Genomic DNA, 12504 nt, shown 5'->3' with positions numbered 1-12504 from the left:
AAAAAAAAAAAAAAAAAAAAAAAAAAAAAAAAAAAAAAAAAAAAAAAAAAAAAAATCCAAGTGTCAGCCACCCTCTAGACTGACAAAGAACCACTTGTTATCGGCAGTTGGCTGGCCCACGGCCTGGGAAAAGAGGGCTCAGGCGGGAACATGGCCACCTGCACCGGGGACATGACCAGCCTGTGGTCCCCACAGGGAGAACAAACCCCAACCCTCTAGCATGCTCCCATTGCATCTGAGCAGAGCACCGGAGTGATCTGGGGCTTCCAGAAACCAAGGATGAAAACAGGGTCCAGTCTGGATTGGGTGTGGCCAAGGGCAGGCGGCTGTTCTCTGAACCCTGCCCGCAGGCCCAGCCTCAGACCCCAGGAGCGCTGCTCCTCCCTCCAATGCTGCTCACTGGGTCAGGTCCTGGCCACACTCCGCACACAAGCCCTTCATGACGACCGGGTGGCTGCATCCTTCCAGTGTCACCAGAAGCGCCCTGCAAAACATGGGATGAAACAACGACTGATCCTAAAGGAAAGAACGCTTTAAAATCCATGGGTGTGTCAGAGTATGAGAAAGGGTACCAGGAAAGGGCATGAGCCTTATGCCAGCTTGACCCTGGCTCTCACTTGCTCCAGAGGGCCTCACCCCACACCAGGGTTGTTTTCTTTGACTACAAAATGAAGGGACTTTGGGCTGGAATTGTGGCTCAGTGGCAGAGCGCTTGCCTCCCATGTACGAGGCACTGGGTTTGATCCTCAGCACCACGCAAAAATAAATAAATAAAATAAAGGTTCCAGGTCCATGAAAACTAACTCACTCACTAAATAAATAAAATGAAGGGACTTTTCCCTTGTGGCTCTCTCTCATGGAAAACAAAACAGAACAAATTCTGCTATACATAGCAGAAAAAATAAGGATGTCTACTTAGAAGAGGAGACCACACAGAAATGGCCTCAAAAGACATCAAATATATTAAACATGTGCTTGTGACCCCCTGCATTTCCGACGAGCTTGTGGAAACCAAGCTTTATTCATGCATGCAGTGGGAAGCACTTGGGTGATTCTAGGATAACAAGCTGTGGCTCCTCCCACGGGTGGTTCCCATTCCAGAAAGGCTCATGTTCAGAGAAGTATTTTTTTCTGATAGAACTTTTATAATATTCCTAGTTTTATACAGATGCAGAGATGATTTTTCTCCCTATGTCACTGCTGGTTTAGCCCGTACAGAATGCTTAACAAAATGTATAGAATCTGTATGCTGAATGTCAAAAACACTGATGTGAGAAATCAAAAGTCAAAATAACCATCATGGATTGAAAGACCACACAGCAAAGATGTCAGTTCTCTCAAAATGACCTTCAGGTTTTCCCAACTCCTCTCAAAATCCCAGCACAGCTTCTGTAGGCACAAACTTACTCTAAGAACTATGCGAAAGGCACTGGTCCTCAAGTAGGTGAAACAACCTTGAAAAGACAGTCAGATGACGGGAACCGCCACCTGGTTTGGAGTCGCCCTGCACAGCTGCAGGGGCCAGAGGGAGGGGCTGCAGACAGGAATGCTTGCAAACAGTGCAGACATGTGAACGGCTCTGGCCAGTACTGTGGCTGAGAAGGACAGCCTTCCACAGACGTGCAGGAACATAATGCACAAAACCTTGACCTGAGCATCAGACCTCACACAAAGCCAACTCAAAATGAACTTACACTTTAAAAAAAGGGAAGAAATCTTTAAGATCCTGGTCTAGGCAGAATTGTTAGACTTGACCCTAAAAGCCTGAGCCATAAACAGTAAAACTGATCAATGCAGCTCATCAAAATTAAAACTCCTGCTCTAGAAATACCCTGTGAGGGTGTAAAGACGAGATATGCACTGGGAGGTGTCTGCAGGTCACAGCCCCAACAAAGGACTGGTATCTGGTATACAGAACTCTTCTGATTCCACCACCCTGCTAGAAAACAGGCAGAAGACACTCGCAGACGTTTCACTAAAGGTGTGCACACAGCAGAGGCACACCGAGGACACTCCCCGGTGGTGGCTGGCACAGCACACCACCACGGCAAGGCCATGGACCACCAGCACTGCAAAGGGAGGCACAGTGGCTCTGCTCTGCTTCCCGAGGACACACCACCACATGTGGTGGCCGTAAAACACAGAGACAAGCTCCAAGTCCCAAAGAATCAGCTTACTGGGTCTCAAATTAGAGCACACGGCCACGCTGGGCATCCCACAGGCACTGGCTTCTTTTCCTACTATGCACAACCAGGGCCACTAGGATAGTCCCTCTCCCATGGGACTGTAAGCCCTGGGCTGGAGCCCCACACGGCAACCTAACAGTTCCTGTTGGTTCAGAGAGCGTGGCTTGGGCAGGGGGTGTCTCCTCCAGTCCTGACAGTCCCTCCAGAAACTTGTCCCACCAATATTTCCCCTCCCCCAAGGGTACCCTCTGACCATCTGAAACAACACTTTGACCTCCATCCAAACTCTGCCCTGCTTCCCAAGCTTAAAGTAAAAGGACCAGGCCCACCTGCACCAATTCACGTGGCTTTCCTGCCAAACCATCTTCCCTCTGGGACACCTCCAGGTTCCACAACATTCACATCCACAGCACTGACAGGCTAGGGTCCACTGGTACACAAGGGAGGCCACAGCGCCTGACTCAGCCTTGTACCTCCCAGTGCCCAGGCTTCTCTGGGGCTTTGTCCCATGTCTTGTACTGCTCTACCCCAACCACGACACTCAAACCCTATCCTCTGAATAGAGTCTGGTGTCTCTCACCCGAGCACCATTATCAAGTTCCAGGTCTCCAGCCCCTCAATGAGCGCCTGGTCTCCCCTCTCCTTGGCCCATGCCTGTACACCACAGAGCAGCCAGCTCTCTCAAGGGAGACTTGCACTGCTCCTGCCCCATTCAAAACCATCCCTCCGTGTGGCAAAGGCGTGCACAAGGTGGCCCTCTGGGTTCAGGCAGAGCCAGCACCAGCACTCAGTGCTCCTTCCCAAAGCTACAGGGCCACTAGAGCCCTGGGCCATCAGGACTCTGAAGATTTGTTGGGGGCCTGTCAGGCCTGGGTGTGCCTTGTGCCCTGTGGGGTGCTGGGGTGGGTGTCACAAGAAGCAGAGTAAACTGGCCATGCAATGGGCTGTGGGGTTTGTGATCAAAGACTGCAAGAGAACGGAGGACCAGGGTGGCAGGAGCAGCCGAGAGGAAATGGATACATAGTCATGAGCCTCCTGGACTCTAGTCCCACGTTTATGGTGCTCGTCTGTCTTTACACCAGTTATCACACTGCCTTGATCACTGAGGTTGTACAGTGTGTTTTGAAACCAGGCAAGTGAACACAATCATTTCCTCTTAGCTGCTCCTGCCAGCCTGGTGTTTCGCCAAATGCCCAAGGAGCATCTTTTTTTGCAAAGATTTTTTCCCTCCAGCCTACAGTTCACTTTTCATTTTTTACTAGTATTTTTCAAAGAGCAAGTTTTACAAGACTTGGTGAAGTACTGTTAATCGCATGTTGGGGGTCATCCTTATTAGGAAATCTTTGCCTTACGCAAGATTGCTTAGATTTCCTTCCACAGGTTTACAGTTTTACATCATGTCATCAGGTGTGTGATCATTGAGTCACTTCTCAGTAAGATGTAAAGTAAAGGCTGGGCTTTTTTAACTTGCCTGCGGAACTTGTGGCTCTTAACAAATCACCCACTCAGTGCCCAAGCACACGCCTGGGATCTCAGTTCTGCAGATGAAGTCTGAAGGAGTCTCACTGGGCTCCAGCCCAGAGCTGGGCAGAGCTGGCTCCTCCATGGGCCCAGAAGCGCTCCGTGGCTTCTGCTCTTCTGAGGCACCTGCAGCTATCAGCTGCAGCCATCCTTGCTGGCAGGGGGGCGGTCCCTCACACTCTCTCTGGTTCTTCCCCAATGTCACATCTCCCTCTGACATGGGGGTGGGAGGACAATTCTGTCCACTAAAGGGACAGACAGTTGTTGGCCCATATGACCAAGGCACCAGTGCTGGCATTTTTCTTCACGGAACTTCCCGGGTACCCTGAGGACAACCTGTTGGTCTGTATCTATGAGCCTTCTGGACTCTAATCCCACGTTTATGATGCTCGTCTATTTTTACATCAGTTATCACACTGCCTTGATTACTGAAGTTGTACAGTATGTTTTAAAACCAGGCAATACACTCCTTAATTTTGTCCTTTTTTGAAACTGCTCTTCTAAGGTTCCTGAATTTCCATATAAACTTCAGAACCAGCTCCTTGATTTCTACAATTTTATTTCTACTGTGCATAAGTCATGTAATTTTCTGCGCTAGGGTCTTATTTTACAGTGCAGATTCTGCACACCAAGACACGTGAGACAGCAATGGGCACCTGGGGGGGATCTTGGTTGCCGCTCAACATCCCACAGGGCACAGGACATACTGCACAATCATCCAGCCCAGAATGTCCATGGGTGCCCATGCTGGAGGCTGCGGTAGAGAGAGGAGACACACTGCCTGCTAGCTTGTCCACCAGTGCACTCAGCTTCCAGGAGCTCATCCCAGTGGGCACAGCAGTCAGCCAGCACACTCACCCACAGGGACAGCTCCAGGTTCATGTGATAGCTTCCATCACCAAAGAATCACTTGCAGACCATGCAAGTGAGTGTCATGCAGAAGCCTCCCCTCTGCAGGGACACTGGACGGCTATCTAAAGACTACCTGCAGAGGAGGTCACAGACTAACTTTATTCCCCATAAAACTTTGACATCTGACCTTACTTATACCTATGGGGATTAAGAATATGAAAATTTATACTCATAAAAATGTTAAAATAAATATATACTAAAATTAAGCTCGATCTCTCCAACTCCAAGTGACTCTAGGAATCCCTGTCCTGTCAACTAGAATTTTGAAGGATGCTCCACAAGGCCAGTGCGGAAGGTTCCCAAATGCTTCCCACACCCTGGCAGAAAGCACACTCTCCTCTGAATGAAGAGGATCTCAGTGCAGAATGGAGCCGGCTCCCTCAGAAGGAAGCAAAAAGCAGCCCACAGGATCTCAACTCCAAGTGACAGTCTACTTAGAAACCTGCGCTGTGATGAATGAGCATGGAATGCCAACACCACAGCCTGACCAGTCTGAGAAGAAAGGTGCCACTGGACACAGCACCCCTGCCGGCCCAGAGAGAGGCCTCTGGGGAGAGGCCTGGGACAGCATCTGCTGAAGACACGCAGAGCCTGCATACTGTGGCCATAAGGACATGCCTGTGTCCACTCACTCAGCATCCGTCAAGTGCCAGCTTCTAGAACTAGAGAGATGCAGGTGAGTTCTGGGCGGGGGTCTATGCCCTGGAAAGCAGCTGGGTGCTGCCAAACGACAGTACAGGGACGAGTCCTGGGTGCTCTGTGACCTGTGCAAGTTCAAAGCCTCAATCATGTACACATGCCAATGGGCTGTTTGTCTTTGGGTCAAAGTTTAGTGAGAATTTAAGGTATTTACAGATTAATAAAGTATCTTTGTCAAGATACTTAATTACAGTGGGAAAATTAGTGACTCTGCAATAGGAACTTGGCAGACGCCACCATACCCAGTGATCGACGTCTAACCTCACCATACAGGATGCACGGAGTTCATAGGCTTTCTCAAGTGACACCACTGCTCTCAGTCCTACTCACATACAAACCACAGTCTAACCAAGGCATGTTCTATATGATAGCCGACAATAAGGCCAGGAGGAAGACAGATGGCACTGACCCAGGACAGGTGTGAAGGCAACAGGGCAGGTGGCTCTTGCTACAGAGGCCTCCTCAGAAAAAGAAGGGGCTCTGCAGCACAGAGGGTGGCACTGCACAGACACTGACTACTGGCTCTGGTGACAGCACAGCAGTTGTGTGAGAGGATTTTGGTTTTTTTTTTGTTTGTTTGTTTTTGAAATGAATCACTCATGGGAAGGTGGCATGATACCTGGGTGAGCTCATATGAAAATTCATATGTAGTATTATCATAACTTTTCTTGAAGACTAAAACTATGGCCAAGAAGGCTGGAAGGAAAAAGAGTTCTTGTTTTGCCTGGCTGTAGGCTGGCATGTGAGTGGGCAGTCCCCATCCAGCATTTCACCAACCTACAGTCGGAGTTGGGCTGCCACTGACGGGGCCCTGCTCAGAAGGTACCAGGGCCACGCCACAGCCTGGGGCCCCGGAGAGGTCGGGACCCGGCAGTGGTTACCAAACTGTGGCTCTGAAGAACCAGTCTGAAGCATGTGGAGAAGAAGCTACAATAAGGATGGGCTGGCTCCTTCTCATCACCACCAGAACTCCACAGGGCCACTATGGAGACACAGAAGGGATTCTTCCAGACTTCCACTCAGAGCACACGGGCTGAGGCGCGCCACAGGCTCTACTGCCCTCTGCTGGGGACAGGCTTCAGGATGAAGCAGCAGCACCCACCTCAGAATTTAACAGGCAGCGCTCCAGCCACTGCCAGCCTTGCAGAGCCTGACCACCCCTGGGGCACACCCAAGATAGGGCCAGAGCTGTGGGTTGTGCCTGTGCGCTAACAGCACACGACCAACGAACGGATCATCAAAGTCCACCACCCCACTAGTTCAGTCAATCCAGAACACATCGAGACGGCACGAAATGCCAATCCTCACAATTTAAAGCACAACGTGAAAACTACAGAAAATCTTTTAAAAGCTACTTTGAGCTGGATACAACAGCGCATGCCTATAATCCTTGGGAAGCCGAGGGAGAAAGACCACAAGTTCCAGGTTAGCCTCTGCAATTTTGTGAGATCCTGTCTCAAAATTTTAAAAAAGGGCGGGGCTATAGCTCAGTGGTAGAGTGCCTATCCTCAGTGCTGCTGAAAAAGGAAAAGAAAAAGCCACTCGGAAACACAAATACCAAACAAACCTTTCTCAAGTTCGTGAAACAACAAAGACCTGTACACACATTATGCTAAGTAATATGTAAAAATCACTAAGGCATCTGCTCATAATCTTTAGGAAGTATATGTATCTTTTAGAATATTTTTGGAAACATACTGACTTATTCCATTTTGTCTAGGTTCTTCCCCCGAAACTTAAAAAGTACTTTTCTTGAGACAATAGATCTGCATCATTTCTTATATTTCCCTTTGATATCATTATTTAAAAATGTATATATAAAGTTGACTCATCCATTCCCCCATACCCAAACATTTTACTTCACTTAATACATTTAAACATTAAAGAACACACGGGGATGGGGATCCCCATCCCAGGCAGACAGGCCTCTGCTGGAGACACCAGAATCTGCAGCCGGGCCAGCAGTGTGCTCACACAGCTAGGGAGGCAGAAAGGAGGCTGGGGTTCTGTTCTGCAAAAACCGGAAACACGAAGTGGAATCCCACCTGATGTACAGTTCAACTGTGTTTAACAGGTTTGATTAAACAAAGTGACCATTTCCCTAGTTTTGGACATGTCTTTCTTTTTTAACTGTGTGATCTTTTAAATAATGCAGCTGCCAACAAGAAAGACTATGATTATTTAACTGAAAAAAATCTACTAACCCATCAAAATTCTCTATATCACGATGAAAAAGAAATTTCCTTATTTCCAAAGCAAGACTTTATTCTGTAGGTATTATTTAAGTGCACTGACTGAAATGTGTTTGGAATTTTAAACACCTCTCTAAGTTTAGAACACTGAGATGGCGAGCTAATCTTAGAATAGAAGAGGTTACAGTTTAAGTTGTTTTATTATAGCCTCTTCAAGATTTTTAATTCTAGCATCTAAAAGTAACAAAGACAGCTACTGCTGGAGCACTCTCCTTTCACCAAGGGCTCTCTCTGCTTTTCACCAACTCACAAACCTGGCTGACGGTCAGGCACCTGTCACACAGCACCATCTCCACCTCTGCATGGAGATGGTCCATCGCACCAATTACCTCATGTCACCTGGTCATTTCATCCATTTCCCCTCTCTTTGGACTTCAGTGTCATTCCATGAATGGATGACAGAAATAACAAATTCATACTTAGTTTCTGAGGGTGACTTATCAGTGTATTTATTTTTTATTTTTAGTTGTAGATGAATGATAACTTTATTTTTTATGTGGTGCTGAAGACTGAACTCAAGCCTCACACATGCTAGGCAGGCACTCTACCACTGAGCCACAACCCCAGCCCTTATCAGTGTATTTTTAATCAAAATATTTTAAACTCACATAAATATTGCACAAGCAGATGTACCCCACCACTGCACCTACTTTCCCATCTGGGGATGTCTGTGGACATGGTCCAGCCAGCGGCACACACACATGAAGGGCATTCACAGTGCAGCTCCCGATTCTGAACCTTGGTTTCCTTCCTGTGTACACCGAGGACGGCTCCTCCTCTCGCCTGATGGACCAAGAGCTATGGAAACATAACCCTACTACAGATCAAGGTGACAACCTAGCGACTGTTTCAACTTCACCCAAGAGAAGTGTTAAGTTCTTAGAACTGTTCTTTGTCTAAGAACAACCTCAGATGTTCTCTGGGAGGAAGGCGAGAGAGACAATGGCCACATGTGCCTGCTGCCCACATGGAGCCCAGCCACCTGTCTGCTCTGCGCTCCACCTAGGTGACCTGCAACAGCTACCTGAGGCTCACTCCCACAGACCTCCCTGGGATCCTTCCTCGCTTTAACCTTTTGTGTTGTTGAGGATTTATTAGACTTAAGAATTTATTATACTGAACTCCACAGACACAGGACCAGAGCTGCTTCTCTGTTCCTGGGCACCTCAGAGTGTGCTGGCCACAGGTTACACAAGCCAGTCACACCCCTCAGTCTCACATTCAGTCTCAGTTAAAAAACCAAGCTGCTGTCAAATATCCTATGCTCAAGGGTCAAGGGCCACCCGGGCTATAGCAATTGTTGCAAAGCCCGCTATAGTAACTGTTGCAAAGTCTGTGCTCAACTGTATCAAGACATCATTCAGGCAGCTACCAGGCTCCTGCTCAGCAAATGTGACTTTCTTCAAAACCTCACTTCACTATTCAAAAATAAGCTTTTTACAAGCCTAATGAAAATCAAGAGGAAAAAATGATGATAGTAGGAAACTCTGGACAAATCTTCTGTGATGAAATCATTCTTGATGCCTGCAGGGGCCCAGGGACTCAAGCCTCAGGAGAGACACCACTGCCCTTCACAGGAGTTCTATAGGAGGGACATCCCAACACCACACACAGAGAGCAACTCGGCGATCAGGGCCAGCAGTGGCTCAGCAACTCCATGAGGGACCAAAACGGTCCACTGCACAGACCAAGGGTTCGGGGCCAGGCTTCCCCCAAGAGCAAAGTTTACATGTGGTCTTGGCCAGCTGTACACCTACATGTTCCTCAGGCAGCCCTCCGAGAATGCCATGCTGACACCCAAGTTTCTGGTTAGTCAGCAGGGCTAGAAGCCACTGCTACAAGAGCCATAGGTTCCACTGGCGTGGGGAGGCTTGTGCAGAGAAGGCAAGCTCAAGGACAGACCTGTCCCTGCAGACAAGATGACAAGGGCAGGCCAAGACCCCCTCAATCCCCTCGGCACTGTCTGAACAAATGTATGTGACTTAAGCCATCAGAGGGGTTCTCTAAGGCGAACAACCCAAATCTGTGCACAAACGTTTAATGCAAACCAGATCAGATGCTTTCTGTCCTGCATGGTCTTAAGAACTTGAGACTTCTAGAACACCTCCAGAAAGCTATCAATATAAACCGGTCATGAAACAGCTGTCCATATGATTTGGGGACCTGCTCAGTATAAGTTAAACACCTGGGGCTATCAGACAGAAAGACCAATGGGTTTGGTCCGGCTCCTCTTCCCTGATGACCCTACTGTTCTGTCTATACCTGGTGTGAAGCCATCAGTTGGACTATGGAACTGCTGTGGCTCACAAAACCAGAGACAGAAAAACAGGAAATCCTTCAAAATGAAGTGCTGGGCTCAGGATCCTGAGAGGGAGCAAACCAGCTAGCTCTTTACTGACCAGGAAGGTGATTACCGTCCAACATTAGGATAGAATTTGACCACATTCTCTGCTTAGCTACACATAAAAACACATCCATCTGACATCTTTCACCTGAAATGTCTGCCTCCAAAAGTGTTTCACAGATTGGAACATTTGAATAGACTTCACACTGAACATCCCTAACCTGAAAATTCAAAATCTGAAACTTTGCGTGAGCATTTTGCTAGCACTCAAAAAGTTTTGTATCTTGCAGCATTTTGGACTTTAGATTTTAGGATCAGTGACACCCAATCTGTACAATTAAATTGTGGGGAAAGGACTACTTAGCCGAAATTCATGAGCTGTGGGAACCCACCATAGATGGCTGTATGCTTTACTATGGAGAGTTCTCCCTACAGCTCTTCAGACACATGCCAGTCACGCCTCTGCAGTCCATACAGCGGAAGGCTGCTCACGTCAGGGGTGCCACCTTACTAAAGAAGTCACTGGCAAGGTGTCTTTTACAAAACCCCTGTCAACAAGTGACTTAATTTAGTGATTTTTAAATCATGTCACACAGAAGTACAGCAGACATTTTTTTGTGTGAAGCCAGACAGTCCCAGTCAGCCCTGAGTCCATGCTCAAACACACCTGTGGAATTCAAGAAGGCAGGCAACCCTGAGCGGTGGAACCCATTCCAGAGAGGCAATTACAACTGCCAGAGGAAACACAACAAGGCTTTAAACTCATGCTTATGTCAACTGCTCCCTCCTGACGCACACAGGCAGGCACACAGGAATGCCACCGCAGCTGTGAATATCACATCATCATGATGTTCCCTGGACTCACAAAACCCCACATACAAATGCATATAAATAATTCCAACAGGAAAGGAAGCATTTTAAATTCAAGGTGACACTGCTTGATTTTCTAAAAGCAAGGATCCACCTGCTGCTCCTGGATTGGTGGGGAATGACAAGTTGGGCTTCTCAGGAGTCCAGGAACACCTCTGGTGTCACCTGGATACATCATCTGAGAAGGGAGGCCACTCATCAGTTTCTCAAGCCTCATGACAAACCACCACTATAAAGGACCCCAAGGTCTCAAACGTCAAAAAGAAGATAACAGCCACTTGCTGCTGGAACGTGTCATCAGGCCAATTGCTCAGCTGATTGCTTAGGCCAACTAGCTGGGTGGCCTGATTCATTATCTGGGCCTCAGTGGACCCTTTTGTACAATCAGAGGAATGGAACGAAATGAGTAGAGCTCTCCACTTCTGGATCAGTGAACTTTACCCCTTTGGTACTCGGACTGAGGCTAAATGCTAATTAGGGACCAAGTGAACATTAGGTAGCTTTCCTAACATACCAACACAGTGCCCACCAAACTCACAGCCCTGACCTCTGAAGGAAGCCATGTGGGCGGCACTCAAGGGGCACATCCTTGAAGCAGCATATTTTCTGCCTGGGGGCTTCCTATCCCTGCCTGTGAGCATTCAATAGGAGGAGTGGGTGGTGACCCAAAGTCCAGTTACCCAGGCTCCATCTCCAAAGACACACTGGGGCTGCCATTACATGGGAAGTGAAGTTGGGAAAGACAATGAGGCAGAATGCCTGGGTCTGTGATCAAAAGATGGTGCTATCCTAATCCTTGTTTGTGCAGAGCAGCAAGTAGAAAGTATTCAACACAGGCAGGGTGGTGCCAACCCAAGGTAGAGGACGGTGGTGGGCAGAAACAGAAGGGTGGTGTCCTTCCAGAGGGAAGCTCTCACACCCAGTGAGGCCAGCAGCCTGCCCACTCCCCGCAGTTTCTGTTCCTTGGAATCAGAACAGCCTAGGTACACACACGTGCCCGTGTGTCAGCACACTCTAAGAACACGACACTGGCAAATTCAGGCATAAACTGGACACTCAGCAGTCAAGCACCTTAGAAGAGGACACATGTCCCTTTGTGAAGCCTGGAAAGCCGTGGAGTCCATACATGACGATCCTGTCACCTGGACCCAGCCTGAGCTCTGTCCCTTTCTCAGCTATGAGGCAGAACCACCGGGTTTTACAACCGCGTTTCACAAAGTTTACAAGTGTTTAAAGACCTGCACACGCCCCACAGCTTCTATTTCAATAACAAATCTGGAACCTGCCTGAGTAGTCCTGTACTCACGGCCACCCCCAAGTTGTCTTCATTTACAAAAGGTGGAGTCCATCTACTACAGAAAAGTAGAAGTGCGTGCAGATTCCCCAAAGGGAGCAACTTTGGGTCACTAAAAATTTCATTTCCAACTCAAAATGCCTCCAGTAGTATGGTCACAAGTGGTGGGTCCCCAGCTTTACCAAGGCGCGCAGCTGCTGGGGTCGCCCTTTCCAAGCTCCCACCCAGCGCAGCTCCTCCGGGTGCCACTGCCCACCCCGCCACTCCTCCCGCGGCGCCCGGCCCCGGGACCCCACTCCCCGACCCGGCCCACTCACCCAGGGGCCACCACCTGGCCCGGCTGCGCGCAGAGCTCCCGCACCACGCCGGCGCGCTCCGACCTGAGCCTGCGCTCGGCCCGCGCCGCGCGCACGCAGCCCCCCGAAG

At 48.8% G+C, this 12504-nt stretch overlaps 1 protein-coding gene across 8 annotated transcripts in view; it reads right to left on the bottom strand.

Annotated features, from left to right (window-relative positions):
• The window catches only part of Ctdp1 (CTD phosphatase subunit 1), a 45450-nt gene extending 32952 nt beyond the window's left edge, over nucleotides 1–12498 (bottom strand). For all 8 annotated transcript variants that reach the window (XR_007348983.1, XM_048806684.1, XM_048806683.1 and 5 more), the window contains exons 1-2: nucleotides 12396–12498; nucleotides 401–484 (exon numbers count right to left, since the gene is read on the bottom strand). Coding sequence is in view for 7 of the 8 variants with exons in the window: in XM_048806684.1 (XP_048662641.1) it covers nucleotides 401–441 (41 nt within the window). In the remaining variant the exon portion in view is untranslated. The remainder of the gene's footprint in view (nucleotides 1–400; nucleotides 485–12395) is intronic.
• Nucleotides 12499–12504: the final 6 nt, after the last annotated feature.

The sequence above is a fragment of the Marmota marmota genome, unplaced genomic scaffold (genome assembly GCF_001458135.2).
Source record: "Marmota marmota marmota unplaced genomic scaffold, marMar, whole genome shotgun sequence".
Classification (NCBI taxonomy): Eukaryota; Metazoa; Chordata; class Mammalia; order Rodentia; family Sciuridae; genus Marmota; species Marmota marmota.
The sequence above is the reverse complement of the archived record's forward strand: the minus strand, read 5'-3'. Positions and strand labels throughout refer to the sequence as shown.